Here is a 27,813-nt window from a genome sequence, read left to right as displayed (position 1 = left end):
AAAAAAAAAAAAAAAAAAAAAAAAAAAAAAAAAAAAAAAACTCATTACACATACACAGTCCCCAAGGGAAACACCAGTCAGGCTTGACCCTCCAACAATATCAAGCTCTAGCATAAAGATGATCCAAGAAAAACACCCCTCATTGGAAGAAGAGTACTAGTAAAAAAAATAAATAAAACAGAATCTATGTAAGATACCAAAAAAAAAAAAAAAGAAGAAGAAAAACACAAATAACAAGTGAAAAAAATTCATGAAAAAAAGGTTGTCAAAGAGCAGATAAAAATTGTGGTTAAAAATATAATAAAGGAATCATCTCTGGAAAATAAAAGACCTCAGAGAAAAGATAACACAAAATGAGATCAAACGTGAGCTGGCAAAACTAAAGTGGAAGTAAAAGTAACACCATAACAGAAATATAATCTAGTTAGAAGCAGCAAACAGAAAAGCACATGCTGCTGTAAATACAGTAAGAGCCACAGATTCTATGGTGGAGAAAGTAAATAAAAAGTACAAATAGTTTTGGTTATGTGTTAGTTTTTTTTTTTTTTTTTTTTTTAAATTAAAAGTATGAAAAATAAGGAAGATAGGCAGAGGAGAGCCTACATGTATTTAATTGATGTCCATTATTTTACTTATTTCAAGGACATTATATATAATGCCCAGTAAAAAAAAAAGCTGACCTGAATCTAATGACTGAAAAGGCATACTGTATCCAAGGGAAATTTAATAGAGCAGTCGATGTCAAGCCATATTATAGTACAATTACTAAATGCCAAAGAAACTAAAACCCCTGATATGCGTAGAGTAGGTCAGACACTGAAAAAAATCTACTAAATAATAAACGTGATTGATTATTCAAAGAATGTTTTAATTGTGAGAGTGCAGTTTAACAAAAATACATGAAAAGGGTACAAAATGAAGGCTGGCCTCAGACCTCTACCCAGCAATATAAATAAAGAGAACAGTAAAACAACAAATACATAAAATTATTCAAGGAAGAAAATGAAATTCTGGAACGTTATACCCCACCAAACTGTAATTTGAGTATAAATACAACAAAGAGCAGGTTAACTTGCCAAATTTTGGAAAATTTCTCGTCAAAATCCCAGGAAAAACAACTTCAGCTAACCAAAAGATGAATTAAGAAGCTATGACAAAAGTACTAACTTGATATTTTGACCCACTATTAAATATAAAATTGTAACTAAAACATGAAAGTTATAGTCACAGAAGAGATGTTAACTATTACAAGTATCTGACAAACAGAAAAGCTATGATTAACAAAAGTTGAGAGGGGTGGAAGAAAGAAGCTAGGAAAAAAATTTAAATGGTATAATAGCAGTTCCTCCTGCTACATAGCATGGGGCCCAAATTGTTAATAACTTAAAGTTTAAAATATAACCGAAGGCAAGTCCATTTAAAGGTCAATGACAAAAAATAATTAAATATTTTCTTACTAATAATTAACATTAATAGTTTATATTTTTCAGCAGTTACTATATGCTAGGGACTCTAAGCACCTAACATGCATTATTATTTAATTCTCAAAACTCAATTATTCTCATTTTAGACATGGGAAAACTGAGGCACTGAGGCTAAGTAACTTATCTAAGGCCACAAAGCTCCAAGTGGCAGAATCCAGATTTGAATCCTGGAAGTCTGACTCCAGAGCTCAGGATCTTAACCACATTCCCAACTGCCTCGTATCTCTTACACAAGGGCATATGTACACTCACACAAAATAACATCTCTGCCCCAACTCTTCTAGCTTTTGCTCTATTTTCCCCTTCCCACCTCAGCTTATTCATAGTGGACACTCCCTGTCACTTTTCTCTTTCATTTGGTACTTATTTACAGTCTCATGCTGCAATTAAACTGCTTTCATTAAGGCTATCAAACCCAGTTTTACAATCTTAATCTTCCTTGACACGTCTAAAACATGTTACTGTTGATCATTCTCCCAACCTCCCTACTCACCATACTCAAAGTTTCTGTGACTCCACTATCTCCTGGTGTTCCTCCCACTTTGCTCCTCTTTAGTATCTTCCGTGGTGATTTTCCTTGCTCTTTAATTGTTGGTGTTTCCTGGGGTTCATTCTTGAGCCTTCCTTCTATCACCTCCCACATCCTCCCTCATCTAATACACATCCACTATATGTACTGATGTAGTGGATTATCTTCCTCAATCACTCCCATTACAGCCTTTCTTCTACTCCAGAGAAATATGTATTTAATTTTAAAATGACTATATCCATTTAAATGGCACAAGGGATGTCTAAAACAGCTTTCTGTAATTTCCCAATCCTTTAATCTCTCTACCAAGTGTTCACAAACACCACTGTCACCACAATCTGTCCAGTTACTCAAAAGAGAAAATAAGTAGTCACCATGGACTGACTCTTCCCAGCCACTACATCCAACTGGTCAGCAAATCCCTTAACTCCTCTATCCTATGCCAGTATACTGTATTTATCTTCCCCCTTGCTCTAAGGTGGTCTTTATTCGGCACAAGGATTCAATTACATCCGGGACTTTGAACAATCTGTGAAAAGGTTTGACCAGTTCAGTTTCTAAGGCAGGAAAAGAGAGAAATTAAACTTACCTAATCTTACTCAGATACAGGACATCTACAAAGGCAGAGTTCCTTTAGTAGAGAACAGAATCGCCCCATGACAAACCAAGAACAAGAAGATTTTAATCTAAAACCAAAAGGCTCAGAAAAGGGGAAAAAGGTGGAGTTTCAAAACACTTCCTCTATGCTATCTTTAACAGTTCCCATCTTCTCCCAAGGCCTGCCTAAAATAGATAAAGGGTAGTCTGATTTATTACCCAGACTCTAGAGTTCAAAGCAGTCTCAGACAATAAAATGATTACTCTTCCCCCCATCTTTAATTAGAAGAGAGACACTTAAAGCAATTACATTTAATCTTAAAAAGCATTAACGCTAAAGTCACATTTGTCATATTTACTCAGGTTACCTTTTTACTCTGGGCCATTGCTGGCATCACATGTAGACTGTCTAACAAGCATACTACATTGTAAAATTGCCACAGATTTGTATAAAACACACTGTCAACAGAAGTATGACAGACTTACAATACTATGATAAATGCTATGGCAAACGTCCAGACAGTTTTAAGAAGGAATAGCAGGGCAAATAATTTAGACTGTGAATTCAGGTTAGGCTTAAGAAAAGGACATTTAAGTGGAGACTTAAAGGAGAATTAGGCATAAGAACAAATTGGAGGGGAGGGTTTGGGAGGAAAAGGGAGACAGGACAGACAGAAGAAAAAAGTCTAGTATGGGAGAACCACCAGAGAAAGCTCCATATGAGTGAAATTTAGTGAGGGAATAAGAAAAAGTGCCATTAGATGAGGCTGCAGGCAGGACATAGACCTGTTAAGGAATCTGGATTTATGATTTAACTGCAAAAGAGAAAAAAAGCCAAAGGGTTTTTTAAAGCAGTAATACAACTTAATTTATCTCTTACTGGTCACTTTACAGTTACGTGGAAAAAACCCGATTAGAGAACTAAGGGGAAAAGAAAAAAACATCAATTTGGAGACTATTCCAGGTAATCAGGTGAGAGATAATCATCTAGACTAGTCTTTAAGAAAAAATTAAACCACTGAAGGTTTGAAAGTATGTGAAAGGTTATGGGGAAAGATGTGTGCATGTTTGTGTTTTTAGAATAAAAACAGTTAAATGAACTATCTAATATTGAACAGCAGACACCATGTCACTTTATTTTACATAGGTAACCCTTGAAATCTTGTCACCTTTCCCAGTATGACATAGTACATATTATAGTAAATATGACCCATAAGAATATAGATGTTAACTGCCTGGGGTCTTTGTTTTACAATTTTTTTAAATATCAGCCATAGCAGTGATTATGCCATCCAAATAATTTCCTTTAGAAGAGTACTATTATAAACACAACACAACACACACACACAACAATAGTCCCAAGGAACACAACACACACACACACACACACACACACACACACACACAAACAACAACAACAGTCCCAAGGTTCTTTGAACAGTGGGATCTTCATGAGCTGTACAGTTCATATATGCTATCCAGAAATCATCTGAGTGCCTTTAGCACTTCTAGTCAGAGCAAAGCACAGTACAGTTTAGCCAAGGGCCAAATGACTTTAAGAATAATATAAATCATCTTACTTATTTTAAGCAATTGGCTTCTGTCAAAGAATGAGATGACAACAGATGATATTTTAAATAAGTGAACTGATATGGTTTGGCTGTGTCCCCACCCAAATCTCATCTTGAATTGTAGCTCCCATAATTTCCACGTGTTGTGGAAGAGACTTGGTGGGAGATAACTGAATCATGGGGGTGTTTTCCCCCAATAAGTCTCACAAGATGTAATGGTTTTAAAGGGGAAATCCCTTTCATTTGGTTCTCATTTCCTGTTCCCTGCCACCATGTAAGTCGTGCCTTTCACCTTCTGCCATGATTGTGAGGCCAGCCACGTGAAACTGGGTCCATTAAACTTCTTTTTCTTTATAAATTACTCAGTCTTGGTTATGTCTTTATCAGCAGCGTGAAAACAGACTAATATAGTAAACTGGCACCAGGAGTGAGGCGCTGCTGGATACCCAAAAATGTAGAAGCGACTTTGGAACTGGGCAACAGGCAGAGTTTGGAACAGTTTAGAGGGCTCAAAAGAAGACAGGAAGATGTGGGAAAGTTTGGAACAAATGGCTTTGACCAAAATGCTGATAATGATACAGGCAATAAAATCCAGGCTGAGGTCATCACAGATGAAGATGAGCAACATGTTGGGAACTGGAGTAAAGGTGACTCTTGCTATGTTTTAGCAAAGAGACTGGCACCATTATGCCCTTGTCCTAGAGATCTGAGAGAGATGATTTAGTGTCTGTGGAGGAAGAAATTCCTAAGAAGCAAAGCATTCAAGAGATGACTTGAGTGCTATTAAAAGTATTCAGTTTTAAGAGGGAAACAGAGCATAAAAGTTTGGAAAATCTTCAGCCTGATGATGCAATAGAAAATAAAAACCCACTTTCTAAGGAGAAATTTAAGCCAGCTGCAGAAATTTGAATAAGTAATGAGGAACCAAATTTTAATCACCAAAACAATGGTGAAAACGTCTCCATGTCAGAAACCTTTGCAGCAGACCCTCCCATCATGAGCTAGAGACTTACAAGGGAAAAAAGAGTTTCCTGGGCAGGGCCCAGGGCCCCCACTGCTGTATGTAGCCTAAAACTTGATGCCCTGCATCCCAGCCACTCTAGGCATAGATAAAAGGGGCCAAGGTACAGCGTGGGCCATAGCTTCAGAGGGTGCAAGCCCCAAACCTTAGCAGCTTCCACATAGTGTTGAGCCTGAGGGCACACAGTTGTCAAGAATTGAGGTTTGGGGAACCTCTGCCTTGATTTCAGAGGATGTATGGAAACAACTGGATATCCAGGCAGAAGTTTGCTGTCAGGGTGGGGCTCTCATGGAGAACATCTGCTAAGGCAGTGCAGATGGGAAAAGTGGGGTTGAAACCTCCACACAGAGTCCCCACTGGAGCACTGACTAGTGGAACTGTGAGTAGAGGGTCATCATCCTCCAGATACCAGAATGGTAGATCCACAGACAGGTTGCACCATGTACCTGGAAAAGCCACAGGCCCTCAATGCCACAGACCCTCCCATGAAAGCAGCCAGAAGGGAGGTTGTACCCTGCAAAGCCACAGGGGTGGAGCTACCCAAGATGATGAGAACCTACCTCTTGCTTCAGTGTGACCTGGATGTGAGACACGGAATCAAAGGAGATCATTCATTTTAGAGCTTCAAGATTTGACTGCCGCACTGGATTTTGGATTTGCATGGGGCCTGTAGCCCTTTTATTTTGACCAACTTTTCCCATTTGAAATGGCTGTATTTACCCAACACCTGTACCCCTATTGTATCTAGGAAGTAACTAATCAGCTTCTGATTTTACAGGCTCATAGGCAGAAGCGACTTGCCTTGTCTTTGGACTATGGACTTCTGAATTAATGCTGAAATGAGTTAAGACTTTGGGAGACCAGTGGGTGGGCATGTTTGGTTTTGAAATGTGAGGACATGAGATTTGGGAGGGGCAGAGTGGAATGTTATGGTTTGGCTGTGTCCCCACCCAAATCTCATCTTTAACTGTAGCTCCCATAATTCCCACGTGTTATGGGAGGGGCCCAGTGGGAGCTAACTGAATCATGGGGGTGATTTCCCCCATACTGTTCTCATGGTAGTAAATAAACCTTACAAGATCTGATGGTTTTATAAGGGGAAACCCCTTTTGCTTGGTTCTCATTCTCTCCTCCTTGCCGCCATGTAAGACGTGCTTTCAACCGGCTGCCATGACTGTGAGGCCTCCCCAGCCATGTAGAACTGTGAGCCCATTAAAGTCTTTTTCTTTATAAATTACCCAGTCTTGGGTATGTCTTTATCAGCAGCATGAAAATGGACTAATACAATATATGAAGTAACTTCTGAAGGCATTCCAAACTCTATGTTCTGAGATGTTAAGGATGGAAGAAGATATTAATTGCTCTGGCAAAAGTCTTGTTTGATGAACTTCTTATGACTGCTCACAAATATGCCCATAATCAAAACACATGCTTACCTTCTTTAAAGCATCTTGTATCACACCAGACTTTTCCTTTAGCAGGTCTACAACACAAAGAGCCTCATCTTCAGAAAACATCATAGTCTTCAAGGACAGAAGAAAATCTTTAAATTTCACTTCAGCATTTTCTTAATTAGAAAAAAACAAAAAGAATTAGCATTTAAAAGACAACTGTAGCAAAGGTAAGCCTGAAGAATTCACAGCCCAGAAAGCCAATAACCAAAAGAAAACTGATACCGTACACACTTCAAGTCAAATAAAATAAATACTACAGCGAAGAGGGAAAAAACGGGTTTACCATCTATAACACAGAATAATTACATTAACTAAAAGTTTGCTCAAACTGCAAAACACTAAAATGCCAGTATGTCCTGACTTAAAAAATAAATCACTTCGGTGTCTAGTACATGCTAGTACTTGCACTAGATATATTCACAATGTTCTCATTCAACTTTAATAATCCTTGCACACTGACAACTGTGAAAAACAATCCTGAGACATACATAAGCCAAATTCTACATATAAGAAAATAAGTTCTAAGATAATTATAAAAAGGAAATCTGATTCTATGAAGATCAAATATATACAAACCATCCTGACACTTTAAAAATCCCTGCATCAAGCACCTCCTGACCCACCCATCCTTATTTTTCCCAAGGTTCTCGTATCAGGCACTAACATCCTCTTCTTAAAGGAACTGCCACCCACCAGACTCAAAGGAGCCTAGGGCTTTTAATACTTCAGCTAAACTGTAAGTTTTAAAAGGTAGATGTGTACACATGTGGAAACGGGACATGTGGGAACTCTGTACTTTCCAGTGAACTTTGCAGTGAACCTAAAATTACCCCCCCAAAAAAAAAAGAGTCTATTAAATTTAAAAAGTTATGAATTAGCCAAGAAACCTCACAGGAGACAGTAGTAGCTGGAAAATAATCATCAGATAGCAAAATAGCTGTGGGACCTTTAACAAGTCAAATTCAAGTTCTAGATCTACAAAACTGAGGAGGTTGGACTAAAAGACTACCAATAAGTCTTCTACTACAGGGATTTGATTAACCTTTTGCAATGCACTGTTTCTATGAGAAAATGAAATCTATGACTCAATCAGAACTCACAAATGTGTTTTTATAGTACAACACGGATTATAAATCCCATATATTACCTTTGTCAGTTTCAGTCTTCAGTTTTTTAGTCCCAGATTTCTGGATCCCTTCTACTTGGTCAGGTTTAAGCAAATCAATAACCTCTCTCTTATCCACCACAGGACTTGAGTCAGCATTATTCATCAAAGGAACATAAGCAGTTGCATGAATAAGGGGTTCATCTACGAAGACTACAATTTAAGTTCAAGAAAATCATAATTAGAATTTTTTAAAAACAGAGTAAATGACACGCAAGCATACTTTAATGATAAATGCAGTTATTTTGAAAACCTCTAATAGTAGCTCAATTTGGTTTTAAATTTCTATTTCATCACTTAACAAGTCAAAACGATCATTCTAATGAAGCAGTACCAGTTTAAGTCTTATTTTATAGTAAATCACTTAAGTTATCTAGAAGTGTATAGCATATCTTCTCTAATGGTATCTACAAACTTCTTACACATCCTTAGGTCTTAATTTTTGTTTTAATGTAAGAATTATTTCCACTTAATTAGTGCTCAAGGAAAACTATTAGTCTTTATGTTGGTACTTTACTGACTTGATGTAGTTGATAATTTTTAATCAAGTTCTTTGTACTTGCTAAGTGCAAAAATCACTGTTCCTTGCAGACAGCTTCTCATTTCTGAATAGTTATGCCTCTAATTTCCATGGCGTATCTGCACTTGCCAAAACTTCCAAAATAACATTAAAAGTGGAAGAAGCCTCTTCATTTTGTTTCTAATTTAAATGGGAAGAATTTGAAGAGTCCGAACATTAAGCCTAATGTCTGCTGGTTAGAGGTACAAACTTCTTCCACACCCAGATGAAAATCTCTTTTTTTTCATTCCTACCTTTTAAAAAGAGCTTTTCAGCTTATATAGTTTTCTTTTATTTAAAACTGTTTAACATTTAATTTTAACATATATATTTAGGTAATATTTCTCTCATACCTAATTGATATGTCATAATTTTAATGCAAATAATAGAATTTCATCTTTTCCCTTTCCAAGTTTACTATTTTCTAACACTAGTTGATAACAAAGCCCAGTATTATTTGGAAATCACTGTTGTTTAGTCTTCACAAATTTCACAACCAAGCTTTCCCTGGAAAACCCTGAACGAATAAGATTGTTCCATCCTTTATAATTTGATGCTTACCATATACACATGCACGTTTGTTTAGGAATTAGAAATGTAAGGTAATGCCCAATCTAGCTAATATTCTTAAGCATAATCTTTAAGTGATATTAAAAAGTACAAATATTTCGACAATGTTTTTCTTCTATGGTCTGTATGCTATTTATTTTTTTCAAAACTGAGTTAAGGATATTTATAAATGCTTTGCCCTTTTTAAAGGGCAGATAAACTTTTTCATCTCAAACATACACTCTGCTCATCTGTCAAAGCACTACAAAGTCATTAGGCTAAAGATAATTTTAGACCTGCATTAGTATTACAGTCGTCATTAGCACACATTAAACTGAGAGCTAAAGAGCATGCGAGATTTCCGGGGTCTTTGTGCTGGTGTACTTCTCTAGAATTAGCATTATAATAATACATATCTAAACATCTCACCATTTTCTGTCTTTTGTTTCTTTGATGAAGCTTTTTTCTTCCCCGATCCACTTTCTTGTTTAGTCTCTTGGTGTAGGGGTAATGCTTCTTGCCTTTTTGATGGTACCATGAGAGTATCCACCTTTTTATCCTGGTCATCTTTATTAAACACACATGAAAAAAGTAATTGTGGCAAACAACAAATATAACAGAAAAGATGCAATCACTGAGTAATTCCCAGAATGCTTTACCACTAAAAATTTAAAGTCTGACATAGAACTCTCCAACCAATAACTTATTCTAGTTTTCTTATTCCAATACACCAGTTCTTCAATGTACTTGCTTTTCCCTTTCCCATTCCTCAGCTATTTTCAACCCTACTCAGCCTATAGGCATGAACAAGTCTCTATCATCTTAAAAAAAAAAAAAAAAAAAAAAACAGCAGAGTGCAGTTCCTCACACCTATAATTCCAGCATTTTGGGAGGCTGAGGCGGGCGGATGGATCACTTGAACCCAGGAGTTCCAGACCAGCCTGGGCAACATGGTGAAACTCCATCTCTACAAAAATAAATAAAGTTTAGCCAGGTGTAGTGGCACACACCTGTAGTTCCAACTACTCTGGGGCTGAGGTGGGAGGATAGCTTGAGCCCAGCAGGTCGAAACTGCAGTGAGCCAAGATCACACCATTCATTGGAGCCTGAGCAACAAAGCAAGACCCTGTCTCAAAAAAAAAAGAAAAACAAAGGGAAGGGAAGGAAGAAAAAGGAGGAAGGTAAGGAAGGGAGGAAGAGAAAACCCTTCCCCATCACCATAATTCCCAGCATCCCACATCCATTTCCTTACATATTGACAAAATACTCTTAGTTCCTTTTCTACCAATCATTCCTCAACTAACTGCAACCTGATTTTTATCTCTTTCATTCCATGAAAAGATTAACTCAGACCCCCCCCACTATCCCAAATGCCATATTCTACAAACAGCCATTAATCCTTATTTGATTACTCTTTGGCATTTTATACTTTTGGTCTCTAACCCTTTCTTAAAACTCTCCTCTCCATTATGCTACGTGAAATATGGCAATGACAAAAAGACAAATATTGTATAACTTCACTTACGTGATGTTCCCAGAGTAGTCAAATTCATAAAGACAGAAAGTAGAACGGTAGTTGTCGGGGCCTGGGGGTGGGGGTGGGATGGGGGGGATCCGGGAGGCGGGTGGAATGGGGAATTAATATATAATTTGTACAGAGTTTCATTTGGAGAACATGAGCGTTCTGGGCATGGCTAGTGGTGATGATTATACAAGAATGTGAATGTACTTACCACCCCACAACTATACACTTAAAAGTTGTTAAAATGGTAAATTTCATGCTATATGTGATTTGCCACAATAAAAATAAATAATTGTCTTTTTACACTTGAAATATTCCTTTGCAGTATCCTTTGGGAACTGCCTCTACTGAATACTGCTAGTTCTCAGGGTTAGGGCTTCAATTTAAATACTTCCCTTAGATGGGCTATCTACACCCATGACTTCTATTACCTTCATACTTAGGCTTCTGAATCTACTTTTCTACACTTACAAAACCTACCGCATCCTGAGTTGCTATCTATGTAGATGGCCCCATAGGCACCGGAAACACAAACTAAAAGTGTTCTCATTCTCCATACACATCTAGTCTCTCTCCAGTTTTACCTATCTTAGTGCTACCAACCATCTGCCAAGCACAAGCTGGCAAACTTTTTCTGCAAAGGGCCAGGCAGTAAAAACTTTAGGCCTTGTAGGCCATATGGACTCTGGTACAACTATCAAGTCTGCCACTGAAGCATGAAAGCCAGTCATAAACGTATTATGAATGAGTGAATTAAAGTAGCTGCATACATAATGAATACTGAGATCTGACTTTCTTTACATTTTTACACTTCTCAAAATATTATTCTTCTTTTACTTCCCAACCATTTAAAATGTAAAAACTATTCTTGGTTCATAGACATGAAAAAAAGGAAGTGGGCTACATGTGGCTCACAGGTTGCAGTTTGCCAACCCCAGCCTAACTCTGAACTTGGGAGATCAGCTTTAAGTCTATCTTCTCCTTTATCTGTCACACTTCTATATAGTAAGGTTTTTCATGTCATTCTTACTTTGTATACTTCTCGAAGGTATTTCTTCTGTCACTACCAAGTTCAGGCCTACATTTTAATTTTAGAAAACTACAATAACCTCTTAACTAGTCTGCTGCCATCAAATACCGCTCCATGAAATCTGTTCTTGTAAGCTCTGCCAAAAACATCTTTCTAAAACAGAAATCTGACCGTGTAACTAAACTGCTTAAAAATCTTCAACTATGGCTAGCCTAAGAAGTCTTAGCTCCTTGACGCTGCATCCAAAAACCATCATGATCTAGCCACTGCCATCTTTTCAGCTCTGTTCCCTATCACTCTCTACCTCACATTTTATGGCTCAACAATATACTCTACACTTGCACTCTGTGCCTTTACATGATATTCTGCCAGTGGGGAAGGAGGCCCCACTATTTGCTTAATGAAGCGATTCAATGCTCAGGCACTGCCTCCTCTATAAAGCCTTTCACCCCAGCATAAGTAGTAGTTACTTTAGCTTCTGTATTTCCTCTATACTTTCTCTGTCTCCTACATAAATCACATTTTGTTACTGGCTTACATGTACTCTTCCTCAACTAAAACACATAGTGCTTATGCTTACTAGGCCTTGATCCTAGCTGGCATGCAAATATTTAAAGTTCAATATAACCGGGTGAAGTGCGGTGGCTCATGCCTGTAATCTCACCACTTTATGAGGCCAAGGCGGGTGCATCACCTGAGGTCAGGAGTTCAAGACCAGCCTGGCCAACACTGTGAAAATTAGCTGGGCGTGGCAGTGCATGCCTGTAATTCCAGCTACTCAGGAGGCTGAGGCAGGAGAATCACTTGAATTTGGGTGGCAGAAGACACAGTGAGTCGAGGTGGCACCACTGCACTCCAGCCTGGGCAACAGAGTGACACGCCGTTTCAAAAAAAAAAATCCAATATAACCTTCTACAGGTTAAGACACACAAATGACTTAATGGTACATATAAGTCCTTTCAAGTAAAACAAACTGTTTACAGTTTCACACATCACCATGCCATTTCTCAAGTCTTTTCCATTGTACCTATCAACCCCCTCTCCCTGGAATCTCTATCCTACCCCTCCCCATCCACCCAAAGAAACCTAACTAGTATTTATCCAAACTTTAAAAATTTCTGGCATTTTATGCTTTAAGTAGTCTACCTTAAAATTCCTACACTGGTTTAGACATACCTACATTATTACACTAAACCTTTTATAATGACTTATTTGTGTCTACAGCTAGTCCACAACTCCCTCGAAAATGTATTCATCTCTGTAGCCCTATTACCTAGCATAATGCCTAGCATAAAACAGATATATGACAAATGTTCGCAAAATGAAGCAATCAGGGTGAGAAATGATACCTTATTTTAGCTTTTCATCTTAATTCTTATCACATGATTTAGAAAGGGCTGGTTGAAGTAAATGCAGAAGTTCATAACTGCTTATGCTTACAGGTCCTAAGTGGTTTTAGTAAAACAGTCAAAGTAGGATATTTATAAGATGTAGGAGGGTTACTTAATTTTCTTTTCTTTCAATTTCTTGTAGAGATGAGGTATCACCTTGTTGCCCAGGCTGGTCTCAAACTCCTGGGTTCAAGCGATCCTCCCACCTCAGCCTCCCAATGTCCTAGGATTACAGGCATGAGTCCCTAAATCTGGCCCAGAAGTTTAGTTTTAAGTGCTATTTTATGATCAATATTAATTTCTACCAGCGATTAATATTAATGAAGCAAATATATAAGGAAAAGAATAATCTTGGTTTCCGATTCAGTATTAAACATTCTATGTATGCACCAAACAGAGTATCTCAATTCCAAGCTCCAAACCATACAATAAAATTAAATAGATTAAATAGATTACAATACCGATTCCATTTTTAGACTTCTTCTGCCCTGGTTTCTTCTTTGAGGCAGGTGCTTCAGAGGGAGGGGTGGGCTGTTTAGTAACTGGGACAGGTTCTACTTTTTTGCCAGGAATCTTTGATGTGTCACTTTCTTTGATGACCTGCTCTTCAAGCACAGGCTTTTGTTTCTTTTCCTTCTTTTTTCTTTCTCTAACATTACTTGAAGTTTCAACCACATTCAGTGGAACAGGTACAACTTGATCATCTTCTACTGCCAAAGCATCTGATAATTTAAAATCTCGAGGTACATTCTCAGAATCGGATTCATGGAGGTTTCCATTCTGGATTTCCTTCTTTTTATTCTTTTTCTTTTCTGCTTTCTTTTTATCTGTTTTGGTAGGAATAAGCTTTTGTTCTCTTTTCTGTTTTGCAAGAACTTCATCATATAATGTTTCTTTCATGAAAAGCCAGAAGAAGAGGAAAATTACTGTAATAACTATTGAAGGAATAAGGACAATAAAATATGCTGACTCATAAAACTCCATGGTACTTTTGTTAATGTAATCCTATAAAACCTAAATAGGGGAGAAGGTGGAAACAAAAAAAAAAAAAGAAAGAAACTGTCAGTCTTATAGAAGTTAAAATCAAAACCGCTGCTCTTTCAAATCTAACCTGACTTAAAAATCTAAACAGGTTAGCTATTTAAATCACATACTCGATTTCTTTGCCAACTACAATTCACATATACTATGAAAAATAAGATTAATAACTAGAAAGAGTGGAACACATCCTTCCATTTCTAAATCATGTGAAAATATCCTAATTGAAGATAAAAAATTTAAATATTCATTACTTTCTTTTCCCCCAGTATCCATATTTAGTACTTTATTAGTAGTTAACTATTTTTTATTTATTGTACAGTGTTGACGACTACTACCATATGTGAAAATAAAGAGGTATTAACTATTATCAATTCACTGGACATTCATTAAAAGTGTCATATTCTGAAATGCACACACACAAAAAGAGGTGGTTTATTTACAGATTTAAGACCAGTCACAACCTGCTTGCATCTTTACAGCAGTGACTATCAGCCTGATGATGTGATGGGATCTATCAAGGATGTAAAAATATAATAAAATCAAAATCAGAATGTTAGGATGTGGCATTTGGCATTAAAATAAATTACAGACCAGGCACGGTGGCTCACGCATGAATCCCATCACCTTGGGAGGCTGAGGCAGATGGATCGCTTGAACACTAAAATAAATTCTACTACAAAAGTGGCTTTAATATCCTGAAGACACAATAGCTAAGCCTGGGAGTTCCAGATCAACCTGGGCAACATGGCGAAACCCTGTCTCTACAAAAAAAAAAAAAAAATACAAAAAATTAGCTGGGCATAGTGAAGTGAGCCTAGAGTCCCAGCTACTTGGGAGGCTGAGGTGGGATGATCACGCGAGCCTTGGAAGTCAAGGCTTCCGTGAGCTGTGACTGTGCCACTGCACTCCAGTATGGGCAACAGAGCGAGGCCTCGTCTCAAAACACTAAAATAGTGAAATAAATTCCAAGTTAGGAACTTCCCTCAATTTTTTAAAGGCACCCCATACTGCACAAAACAAGTTATACACAGCAAAAGCAAGGCTGCCATCATTATTCTACCCAATGCTAAATAAAAGACTTTACCTCATCGATGGAACATCAGCCCTATTTTTACATTAACCCAGTAAGCACAGGGGGAAAAAAAAGATGTAACCTGACTACCAACATCTGCCTTGAATATAGATATTATATCACTTACATGGAAGGTTGTTTCTGCTAAAATTAAATTTCAAAGCAAAAATGAGTCTGATGTTTAGATTCTAGATAGTGATGTTCCTACAAACATGCCTAAGCCACATAAAAGTGACTTGTATTCTTATGTCATCTCAAATGTGTTGTAGAAAGAGAAAAGGGGTAAAATACAGATATAAGTAAACACCAGGAGACACTTAAAATAAAGCAAATTAAACTTCTGCACTTTTAATGTAAAAATAAAGCCGAGAATTTTTAAAGTTTTTAAATTATCAATTTCGAGAGTCTTGATATGTAGTGATTAAAGAAACCAGATTCTCCCTAAACAGGGAACTTATTCTAAGAATTATTTTACACCTAAGAAAATATCTGATTTCAAATTAGATGAATGTGAGCTTACTGAATATGACTTTGCCAGAACTATAACAACATGGATTTGAACTGCACAGTCCGCTTACACAAAGATTTTTTTTTAATTGTTACTGAAAATACAGTATTCGCTGGATACGAAATCCAAGTATATGGAGCGTCAACTCTGTATCCTCGGGTTCCACAGGGACTACTTCAGGATTTCGAGTATGCTTGGATTTAGGTATACACAGGGGTCCTGAAGCCAATCTCCCGCATATACCAAAGAATGACTGTCGTTTATTCAACAGGCATGCTATTAAACTTTATGACAGAAGTGATATTTCATACTTCCATAAGGAATTTTAATAGTACTAATTAAACTCTAGATTTACCAAGACAAAGTTATAGCAAGGGGGAAAAGGAATCATGTGCTAACAAAATACTAAAAGAAATTTGATACATGATTGTTTCCCTGATAATTCAAATTAACATGAACTATCCAGGTTTTAAAATTAGACATATTTTACTGTGCCTGCCTAGGTGTGATCTGTCAACCAGGAATGGGTTTAAAGAGCCAAGAATTTTATTTTAAACACAGCATCCATAGAATACATAGCCTATTCAACATAGCTGGGGAGCTGAAGAAGAAAAAGCACCAATGAGGTGGTATTTTTCACATTTTTGCTTTGGTGAAGAGGGGCTAAAGAGGGGCCAAAGAGGCCGGGCGCGGTGGCTCAAGCCTGTAATCCCAGCACTTTGGGAGGCCGAGGCGGGTGGATCGCGAGGTCAAGAGATCGAGACCATCCTGGTCAACCCCGGATGAGGTTGCGGTGAGCCGAGATCGCGCCATTGCACTCCAGCCTGGGTAACAAGAAGGAAACTCTGTCTCAAAAAAAAAAAAAAAAGAGGGGCCAAAGTCAAAAAGGCCTAATGAATAAGCTGCAGCCCTGTGCAAACCTATGTATTAGGAAAGCAGAAATTATGATCAAGCACAGCAAATTCACCTGTGTAGAAAGGAAAAGTAGCAAATGTTCAAGGAGAAAAGAGGCTATGAGATCACAAGAATTCGGAAGCACTGATTCTTCAAATGTTTGATGATTTTCTAGTTTCCTTTTCCAGGTCCCATATATAGGCCTAAACTAATTAAGCTTTCTGTCTTTGGATTTTCATGGGAGTGCCTCTTCACACAATTCAATTCACCTTCACTTGAGCTCACCTGAGTCTCACTATGCATTTAGAGGAACGTAACTAGACACGAAGACATTAAGAATTAAGAAAATGTTTGCTGCAGCCATAAAAAAGAATGAGATCATGTCCTCTGCAGGGACATGGATGAAGTTGGAAGCCATCATCCTCAGCAAACTAACACAGGAATAGAAAACCAATTACCACATGTTCTCACTCCTAAGTGGGAGACGAACATTGAGAACACATGCACAGAGAGAGGGGAACAACACACACCAGGGGGGCTGTAAGGGAGTGAAGGTAGAGGGAGAAGGAACTTTGAGGATGAGCAATAGTTGCAGCAAACCACCATGGTACATGTATACCTATGTAACCAACCTGCACATTCTGTATATATATCCTGTTTGGTTTTTTTTAAGAAGAAGAAAAGCTCGCATTCCTTTAGCCCAATAATCCCAATTCTTTATCCCTAGAAATGTATTTGCAAGAAAAAAAACATATAGAAAGACGTTCACAGCAACATTACATTAAAACTGAAAAAAGAAAGAAAATATTCAACATCAGAATGATTTAAATCAGCAAATATTAACTCAAAGTATAGGTATGAAAATCATGAACACTAAAACTTTGTTAAATTCAATACTGCTAAAAAGTCAAAATCATATATGTATTTATATGATCAAAACATTTTATATATGCAAGTTCAGTAACTAAGAAGTTGTGCCAGAATCATGGGTACAGTCTCATTTGCCTTAATACTCTAGTTTTAAATTTTGTTTATGAGACATTCATAAAATATTCTTTATTTTAAAAAAGAACAAAGCTGGAGGCATCACACTACCTGACTTCAAACTATACTACAAGGTTACAGTAAAAAAAACAGCATGGTATTCATACCAAAACAAAGATATAGACCAATGGAACCAAACAGAGGCCTCAGAAATAATGCCACACATCTACAATTATCTGATATTTGAAAAACCTAGGCCGGGTGCGGTGGCTCAAGCCTGTAATCCCAGCACTTTGGGAGGCCGAGGCGGGTGGATCACGAGGTCAAGAGATCGAGACCATCTTGGTCAACATGGTGAAACCCCGTCTCTACTAAAAATATAAAAAATTAGCTGGGCATGGCGGTGCGTGCCTGTAATCCCAGCTACTCAGGAGGCTGAGGCAGGAGAATTGCCTGAACCCAGGAGGCGGAGGTTGCGGTGAGCCGAGATCACGCCATTGCACTCCAGCCTGGGTAACAAGAGCGAAACTCCGTCTCAATTAAAAAAAAAAAAAAAAGAAAGAAAAACCTGACAAAAACAAGCAATGGGGAAAGCATTCCCTATTTAATAAATGGTGTTGGGAAAACTGGCTAGCCATATGCAGAAAACTGAAATTGGACCTCTTTCTTACACCTTATACAAACACTAACTCAAGACGGATTAAAGACTTAAATTTAAGACCTAAAACCATAAAAACTCTAGAAGAAAACCTAGGCAATACCATTTAGGACATAGGCATAGACAAAGACTTCATGACTAAAACACCAGAAGCAATGGCAACAAAAGCCAAAATTGACAAATGGAATCTAATGAAATTAAAGAGCTTCTGCACAGCAAAAGAAACTATCATCAGAGTGAAAAGGCAACTATAGAATGGGAGAAAAATTTTGAACACTGTTCCATTGAGATGGAATAATCTCTCCATCTGACAAAAGGCTAATACCCAGAATCTACAAAAAACTTCACAAGAAAAAAACAACCCCATCAAAAAGTGACCAACAGATATGAACAGACACTTCTCAAAAGAAGATATTTATGTGGCCAACACACATTAAAAAAGCTCATCACCAGCCGGGCGCAGTGGCTCAAGCCTGTAATCCCAGCACTTTGGGAGGCCGAGGCGGGTGGATCACAAGGTCAAGAGATCGAGACCATCCTGGTCAACATGGTGAAACCCCATCTCTACTAAAAATACAAAAAATTAGCTGGGCATGGTGGTGCGTGCCTGTAATCCCAGCTACTCAGGAGGTTGAGGCAGGAGAATTGCCTGAACCCAGGAGGCGGAGGTTGCGGTGAGCCGAGATCGCGCCATTGCACTCCAGCCTGGGTAACAAGAGCGAAACTCCGTCTCAAAAAAAAAAAAGCTCATCATCACTGGTCATTAGAGAAATGCAAATCAAAACCACAATGAGATACCATCTCACACCAGTTAGAATGGCAATCATTAAAAAGTCGGGAAACAACAGATGCTGGAGAGGAATGTGAAGAAATGAGAACGCTTTTACGCTGTTGATGAGAGTGTAAATTAGTTTAACCTTTGTAGAAGACAGTGTGACAATTCCTCAAGGATCTAGAACCAGAAATACCATTTGACCCAGCAATCCCATTATTGGGCACATACCCCAAGGATTATAAATCATTCTACTATAAAGACACATGCGCACGTGCTTATTGCAGTGATGTTCAAAATAGCAAAGACTTGCAACAACCCAAATGCCCATAAGTGATAGACTGGATAAAGGAAATGTAGCACATATACCCATGGAATACTATACAGCCATAAAAAAGGATTCATGAACACAAAAAAAGAACATAAAAAAGAGTTCATGTTCTTTGCAGGGCCATGGATGAAGCTGGAAACCATCATTCTCAGCAAACACACACAGGAACAGAAAATGAAACACCACATGTTCTCACTCATAAGTGGAAACTGAACAATGAGAATACATGAATACAAGGAGGGGAACATCACACACTAGATCTGTTGGGAGGTGAGGAACTAGGCAAGGGACAGTATTAGGAGAGATACCTAGTGTAGATGACAGGTTGATGGGTGCAGCAAACCACCATGGCACGTGTATAACCTAGGTAACAAACCTGTATGTTCTGCACACCAGAACTTAAATTAAAAAAAAGAAAAAACAAGTAAACAAAATATATACACATATTCTTTATTTTAAAAAGGCAAAACAAGTACTTATTGAATCAATACTACAATACCAATTAATATACCTTAGATTCACATTCTACTCATGAGCATCAAAGTTATATAAAGAGGAAAAAGGAGGCAAAAAGGAACTGGGAATGAAACTGAAGAAAATTCAGGGAAGAACAAACAGAAAGATTTAAAATCAGGGAGGCAAAATTGAAAAATAAAAGGGGAGGAGAAATTGAGACAAAGCTAATTTAGCTCTGGGTGATAAGAACCAGGTCGTTTAAATTTTCTAAGTCTACAGTATGCAATTCAATAATGTTTATTGAGCCGAGAGTCATGTAGAGGCTCATGTTGTTTTTTCACACATGGAAGAAATAATACTGGTGATTTTTGCTAACTCACAACCTTAGTTATCACAAAAATGTGTAATGTTTTTACACTTTTTTAAGAAATGGGGTCTCTATACGTATACTGCCTAGGCCGGACCACACTGGCTATTCACAATCCCTATGATAGCACACTGCAGCACCAAACTCTAGAGGTTTTCCCACTTCAGCCGCCCAAGTGGCTAGAACTACAGTCATGTACCAGCTAGCCTGGCCTACCCTTTGTGATATTAGCTACCTCTTTAACCTAATCACATGCAAGTCATAATAGATTCCAATCTGAATGCAATAAACAGCCAGTAGTGGTAAATAGGATTTCTGTAAAGAGAATCAGGAGAGAAATTCCATGGAATGACAGGAAAGCAAGTCGAAACTACTTTAAAACCACATTCCACACCACTGTCTTTTATCTTTTACCTGGACATAAATCTTTCAAGAAACTGATAAAGATACTGAACCTCTTTCTCAAAGAAAAAAGCATCCACACTCACTATATTTTACATATAAGCTCAGAAGTTTTCTGGATTCCCTGAAGAATATGCATGCGCCCCAGGTTTAAAACCCTGCTCTAAATGAGAGTTTTCATTCCTGCCCTGTCTTAAAAGAACTACAAAAATAAGTTAACAACATGCATAAATAATATGTAAGCTGTGTTTCGTTAGAGTGTGTATTACAAAAAACTAATCAAATAGTTTTAAAATTCTAGGCCAGGCACAGTGGCTCACGCTTGTAATCCCAGCACTTTGGGAGGCCAAAGCAGGCAGATCACCTGAGGTTGGGAGTTTGAGACCAGCTGGACCAACATGGAGAAACCCTGTCTCTATTAAAAATACAAAATTAGCCAGGTATGGTGGTGCATGCCCTGTAATCCCAGCTACCTGGGAGGCTGAGGCAGAAGAATTGCTTGAACCCGGGAGGTGTAGGTTGCAGTGAGCCGAGATCGCGCCATTGCACTCCAGCCCGGGCAACAAGAGCAAAACTCAGTCTCAAAAAAAAAAAAAGAAAAAAATTTCTATTTACTCACCCTCCTATAACTTTTATTTGTTCAATACAAAAACTGAGAAACATCACTAAGTTAAATTTTATAAACTTCTCAGAAGGCACAATGACCTGTTCATATTAATATAACAAGAAAATGAAACCTAAACTTTTAAGTGACATAAAAATCTGGCAGTAATTATTAGAATTTCAATAGAACTGCTTAACCAAAAAGGATAACATATTTATGTATTTAAAGACAGATCACACTGTTTATATAATGGTAAAATAATGAAACTGCTTCAGTGTGGGACATGTGAAGAAACATCACATAACCATTTAAAATAATTAAGACTGTAATGCAGCAAAATACATTACATAGCAGAAAGACTAAAAGTTTTGTGATAAGCATTATATACACACATAGATGATACCAAAAAAATGAGAATCATAACATTTTTTGAAGGGAGATTATTACAAACATTTTACTGTATAATTAATTGTTCAACTTTTAAATTTTCACATTAGTCGGGTGCGGCCAGCACTTTGGGAGGCTGAGGCAGGCGGATCACCTGAGGTCAGGAGTTGGAGACCAGGCTGGCCAACATGGTGAAACCCCATCTCTACTTAAAATATAAAAATTAGCCGGACGTGGTGGCAGGTGCCTGTAATCCCAGCTACTCAAGAGGGTGAGGCAGGAGAATTGCTTGAACCCAGGAGGCGGAGGTCACAGTGAGCCCAGATCACACCATTGCACTCCAGCCTGGGCTACAAGAGCAACACTTCATCTCCAAAAAAAAAAAAAAAATTCGCATTAAAAGAATAATTTAAGTAACCAACCTGAATGTACAATATGAAACTTTTAAAAGCTTAAACACATAAAGACAAAATCATTGTTAATATTATGAGAAAAAAATTGAGGCAGTTTGATAAGTATACTATTAAATTTCAAAATTCTGAATTCTATTTTCTTACTACTATGGTGTTTCAGTTGCTCTTTTCTGCTATTCTTTTCTTCAGATCAAAAACACTGAAAACAAATGACAGAAAGAAACTCATTTTATCAATATTTCTGTCCTTCCACGGACACAATTTTACCAGTTAGGGTGACTCAAAAGAACCACTGGCAAAAATTTAATACTTCAAAATTCGAGACTGAAATCTGAACACAGTGAAAGTCTTTTTCCACTGATGTACACCAAAAAACACACAAAGCAGACACATTTGAAAAAAACAAAAACAGTAAGTTGAGAGAAAGGTAGTTTTCAACATAGAAATGCATAATTTCCTAAAAGTTACTGTATAAATCAATGCCTGAACAACTAAATGAATACACCTTTAAGATATCGAGGCTCCCAGAGTAGCCTGTAAGAGCTTTATTTGATTATCTGAATACAGTTAAAATATTATAAAAGTAGCTGTGAGGCCTAAGCTGAAAGCTATTATTGCAGGTTATTTGTAAAAATAATGTTCATAAGTTAAAAAAAAAAACTATCTGTAATCTGATCACGCTGAATCTGTCTGTAATCTGATCACTGAATCTAAATACTTGGCATTCCAACCATGCCACTCGTCATACCATGTTTCCCTTTCTTTAAAGCCACAATACTATCTTGTTTTTTTAACAGACAAGTTAACCTTTTTTTAAGAAAAATGATTTATGGTAAGCACTCTACAGTGATAAAAAGTTTATTACTGGCAGCCAAGTATCATTTAATCAGATTTCCATTCCGGAGAAGATTTAGCTACAAAGAACTCCCCCTGCTAAAATTAAAGATTAGACATCACGTAGTTGATAACCTGTAGTATGTGTGTTACATTGCAGATACATCCTGAGCAAAAGTAAATTATTTCAAGATTAGTGAATAGCAACATAATGAGGCAGTAAAATGGAAGGCAAGCGTCTTGGTTTTTGTCCCAATTCTGCATTCACTCAGTCTTACTTAAACATTTTTAACCACGAGTTTCTTTTTTCTCACATAGCTTTAGGGTCCAAACTACTTGCATGATCTTGGATATGCCAGCCAAAAAATTTAAGTGGCCCCCGGTTGGTAGTGCCCAGAGTACCCATTGCAAAAGCAAATGCATAACCTCTTTGGTGGAATCCTTCGCCGAGCCAGGCTCCTTAAGGTTTTCAAAAATTATTATCCAGATATGAGCCCACAATACAAAATAAGGGAACATGTTATAAGCCATAATGAGCAAGAGGCAGCAGAAACAAGCTAAAGAATTAGATCCTCAAAGACTTAAGATACCAGAATTCAGACACTGATTCTGTTAATAACATACATAGAGAAGAAGAAATCCAAAAATGAGCAAAGAACAGAAACTATCAAAAGTGACTAGGCAGATCTATAAATAAAAAACAAAATTTAAAACCCAATGGATAGGTTAAAAATAGTTGCAAGGAGATCAATTAAAACGACTTTCAGTAATCTAAGTAGATCAGATGAGAGTAAATCAATTTCAACACAGACAAATACTTGGGTGGAACAACTAACAAAAAAATGCAACTATCTGAAAATGAGCGAGGACTCTAAGACAAGTCCCACATATCATGCTCCTTAGGTTCCATAAATGAGGAAACCCCTTGCTAAGAACAAGAATACAGGAACAGGTTCCTATCAGAGAGTTTTAGATCAGATTTGGAAGAAAATAAGGGACAACCAGCTAGAAAAGATCAGCAGTCAACCAAATAGGAAAAATCAGCAGTAAGAGGCTACTACGGATTTTAAATCAGGCAACCAAAGAAACCACTTTCTTTCTTTTTTTTGAGACGGAGTTTCTCTCTTGTTACCCAGGCTGGAGTGCAATGGCGTGATCTCTGCTCACCGCAACCTCCGCCTCCTGGGTTCAGGCAATTCTCCTGCCTCAGCCTCCTCAGTAGCTGGGATTACAGGCACGCGCCACCATGCTGAGCTAATGTTTTGTATTTTTAGTAGAGACGGGGTTTCACCATGTTGACCAGGATGATCTCGATCTCTTGACCTCGTGATCCACCTGCCTCGGCCTCCCAAAGTGCTGGGATTACAGGCTTGAGCCACCGCGCCCAGCCAGAAATCACTTTCTAAAGTTCAATTTAAAGCATTTCACCTTATCCCTGCAATCAAATCTAAAAATCTTTGCCTAGTCCTTTGTATGAAATCTCCACCTATACTTCAAAACCCAGCTTAAATCAAACCTATGAATATGTCACTTCAACTCTCTTCCATAGTAGTCTTTATTATTCATTATTAAGCACTGACCATGCAGGATTGTTTTAGGACATTCTGAGCAGACAGCAGTAAAAGGGCCACAAACCCTGCACTTACAGAGCTAACATTCTACCAAGTGTTAAGACAGACCAACAACTAGTATGCAGTATATAAAAGGGTAATAAGTAGCAAGAACAGTGATAAGCAGGGAAGAGAAATAGGAAGCACAGGAAGAAGGAAAGTGGACAGTCGTTAAACTTTATTTAATTTTTTTTTAATTATTTAATATAGAGATGGGGTTTTGCCATGTTGCCCAGGCTCGTCTCGAACTCCTAATGGTTAAAATTTAGAGTAGATGCTGGTGCGGTCTCTACTAAAACTACAAAAAATTAGTCGGGCATGGTAGCGTGCACCTGTAGTCCCAGCTACTCGGGAGGCTGAGGCAGGAGAATCACTCGAACCCGCAGGCAGATGTTGCAGTGAGCCAAAATTGCATCACTGCACTCCAGCCTGACCGACAAAACAAGACTCCGTCTGAAAAAAATAAAAAAATATAAAAATAAAATAAAATTCAAGGTAGAATGGTCAGGGAGGATTTCATTTTTTTTTAAATGACATATAAATAAAGACCTGAAATAAGTGAAAGAGCCACATCGCTATCTGTACCTAAGTAAAGAGAAAACAGAGTGAATGAGGGAAGAGCAAGCACAGAGATTTACTTAGGGTTGCTAAGTAAAATACAATGAAAACTAGTAATTGACTTCTGAATTTAGCAACATAGACGTTACTGGTGACTTTGACCAAAGCAGTAGAGCAGTGATGTTCAAAACCTGATTGAAATGAATTTAAAAGTCAGAAGAACTCTTCCAGTTGCCTCACCATTTGGGAAATAAAAAGTTAGAAGAACTCTAGCAAGTGTGGACAACTCTTTGGAGCAGCTTTCCTGTGAAGGGATGCAGAGAAATAAGATGGAACCTGGAGGAGAATATGAGGTTAAGAGTTTGGTTTTTATAATGATGCAAGAAATTACAGCATGATAATATGCTGACAAAAAAAAAAAAAAAAAAAAAAAAGATCCAGTATAAAAGGGAAAGACTAATAACGCAGGAGTGAGAGGCAATGTTTTCAAACAGCAAGAAAGAACAGAATTTGGCATACAAGCAGATAGAGTGGCCTTAGATGGTAGCACAGCCAGTTCATCTGTAGAAACAAAGAAGGAAGACTATAAAAGCACAGACACAGGACAGAAAGGAGGTAGATGGTATAGACGTTTGTGAAAATTCTATTCCTAATGCTACTATTGTTTTTATGAAATGAAAAGCAATATCATTAGCTGAGAATAAGGGTAAAAAAGATGGTGGCCAGGCACAGTGGCTGACGCCTGTAATCCTGGCACTTTGGGAGGCCAAGGAGAAAGAACTGCTTGGGATTAGGAGTTCAAGACCATCCTGGGCAACATAGCAGAACCCTGTCTCTACAAATAATAAAAAATCAGCTGGATGTGGTGGCAGGTACCTGTAGTCCCAGCTGCTTAGGAAATAAGGCAGAAGGATTGCCTGAGCACAGGAGCTCAAGACTCTATAGTAAGCTATGATTTCACCACTGCACTCAAGCCTTTGTTGTTGTCCACAACAAAGGGAGACATCGTCTCAAAAAAAAAAAAAAAAAAGTGTTGAAGGTCTTATAAGGTCTTATAAAACACATTATAATTATTGTTAATTTTTTCATTCTTATAAGTTGCATTCATTTTAATGCTCCACTTAAATTTTTGAATGCAGGATATTTGACAGTATTCACAAATAAATGTGCTGACTTTAAATGAATTTATAATCTTGCTGAGAAAGGAACTATATAGTATCTACAAACCTAACTTGAGCCTTGATGTGGTTCTCCTCTTCCAGCTCAAGTAGCATGTCTATAGCTAGCTTTTCTCCTAAAATTCCAAAGCACTTATTCTCTATGTACATACACATGCAAAGAATTCTATGAGACAGTAAATGGTTTCAACTAATATAGCAAAGCAGCAACATACTGCAGTGTGATAAAGATAAGAAAATAGATACTAATTGAACTCAAAATCTAAAACAAATCCAAATACATATAAAAATTTAGTTTACGGTAAGTTCTTTCAACTCAGTAGGAGGCTGTATCATTCAGATCAAATAAAAACATCTGAATAAAGTTTCAAACATAAAAAAATATAAAGTACTGAGGGCCAGGCATGGTGACTCACACCTGTAATCCCAGCACCTTCAGGGGCCACAGTGGGTGGATCACTTGAGGCAGGAGTACAAGACCAACCTGGCCAACATGGTAAAATGCTGTGTCTACCAAAAATGCAAAATTTAGCTGGGTGTGGTGGCGTGTACCTGTAATTCCAGCAACTCAGGAGGCTGAGGCAATGAGAATCACTTGAACCCAGGAGGCAAAGGTTGCAGTGAGCCAAGATCATGCCACTGTACTCCAGCCTGGGCGACAGAGTGAAACTCTATCTGGAAAAGAAAAGAAAAAATATAAAGTACTTGAAAACACAAGAAAATAGACAGACTTATTTTATATAGTTTTATGTTTAAATGTTTGTAAGTGTATTCCATTTGTAGTAAGAATTTTTAAAAATAATGATTCTACAAATCGATTTAAAAAGACAAAAAATTCAATGACAAAAATAGACAAAGCAATAATCATTTCCTGAAACGGCCATCAAAATGCAAAAATTCGTCTAAATTCTTACTGTCCTAATCAGTCACTACACAAAAGTATAATGGCCCCAGAATGCATAATACAATTATACAATTATCTTTTAAAATAAGAGGAAAAACATTCAAAGTAAGCAAAAGACAACTAGTAAATCCAAACACTGAATTCCCCAACACGGGAACCTCATTTACAACATCTTTTCTAAAATTATAGACCACACTAAAATTTCAAAGCTATGGTACAACTTCTCCTTTTAAACTGCAACACAGTTATTTTTATGACTCACATCTTATTAACACACCCTTATTCAGCAATACCCATTCTAAAGGACTACTGCCCCAATCTGAAATGAAAACAACTAATGCCAGAAATGAGTAATGAAATTTAATTTCTCCATTAGGTAACATGTCACAACAAATGAAACTTCTATTTTTTAAGCAAACTTTTTTCCCTTTAATATGAGAAGAGACAAATACATTTGAATAGCTTTTCCAAGAAACTGAAAACAAATTGCAGAGGTGGTAACTGCTGAAATTATCTTTTGGACTTTTACTTACTCACCACGCTCAAACCAGCCTATTTTCTCAGGAAAAGGCATTGCTCATTTAAAAACACTTCCATAGGAAATAATCTGGTTAAAAGTTTATTCTGTAAAGAAATCTAATTTATAATTAGACAAACGGAAAGCTTTAATACCCAGTCTTTCAAATCCACACATAAAATCAGTTTTCAAAGACAAAAGAACGTAAGTCACCAAAACTGTTTAAAAATTAACACTAAAACATGAAATTCACACCAATAATGTAATTGTAAAACAGCTGCACCATGTACAGAAGCTTTCCTCCCCTTAAAATCTATCATCTTGACCTACTTTTCCTTTTCGAAGATTTCTGAGTTAGAAAGGGCCATCTAATCCAACTAGCCACTCAGAGATTATGCCCAGCTGGGTAGGCATTCAGCCTATGACTGAAAAGCAGGGATGAACATCTCCC

General features: G+C 37.4%; 1 protein-coding gene across 10 annotated transcripts in view; it reads right to left on the bottom strand.

The window, feature by feature from the left end:
- KTN1 (kinectin 1) overlaps nucleotides 1-27,813 on the bottom strand; it is a 109,591-nt gene that overhangs the window by 60,005 nt on the left and 21,773 nt on the right. For all 10 annotated transcript variants that reach the window (XM_032251143.1, XM_032251148.1, XM_032251149.1 and 7 more), the window contains 4 exons: nucleotides 13,334-13,886; nucleotides 9,359-9,496; nucleotides 7,804-7,974; nucleotides 6,639-6,769 (listed from right to left, as the gene is read on the bottom strand). In XM_032251143.1, coding sequence (XP_032107034.1) covers nucleotides 6,639-6,769; nucleotides 7,804-7,974; nucleotides 9,359-9,496; nucleotides 13,334-13,856 — 963 coding nt within the window. In that variant the 5' untranslated portion in view covers nucleotides 13,857-13,886. The remainder of the gene's footprint in view (nucleotides 1-6,638; nucleotides 6,770-7,803; nucleotides 7,975-9,358; nucleotides 9,497-13,333; nucleotides 13,887-27,813) is intronic.

This window comes from Sapajus apella, unplaced genomic scaffold (assembly GCF_009761245.1).
Source record: "Sapajus apella isolate SASKATOON/1434 unplaced genomic scaffold, GSC_monkey_1.0 scaffold74, whole genome shotgun sequence".
Classification (NCBI taxonomy): domain Eukaryota; kingdom Metazoa; phylum Chordata; class Mammalia; order Primates; family Cebidae; genus Sapajus; species Sapajus apella.
The sequence above is the reverse complement of the archived record's forward strand: the minus strand, read 5'-3'. Positions and strand labels throughout refer to the sequence as shown.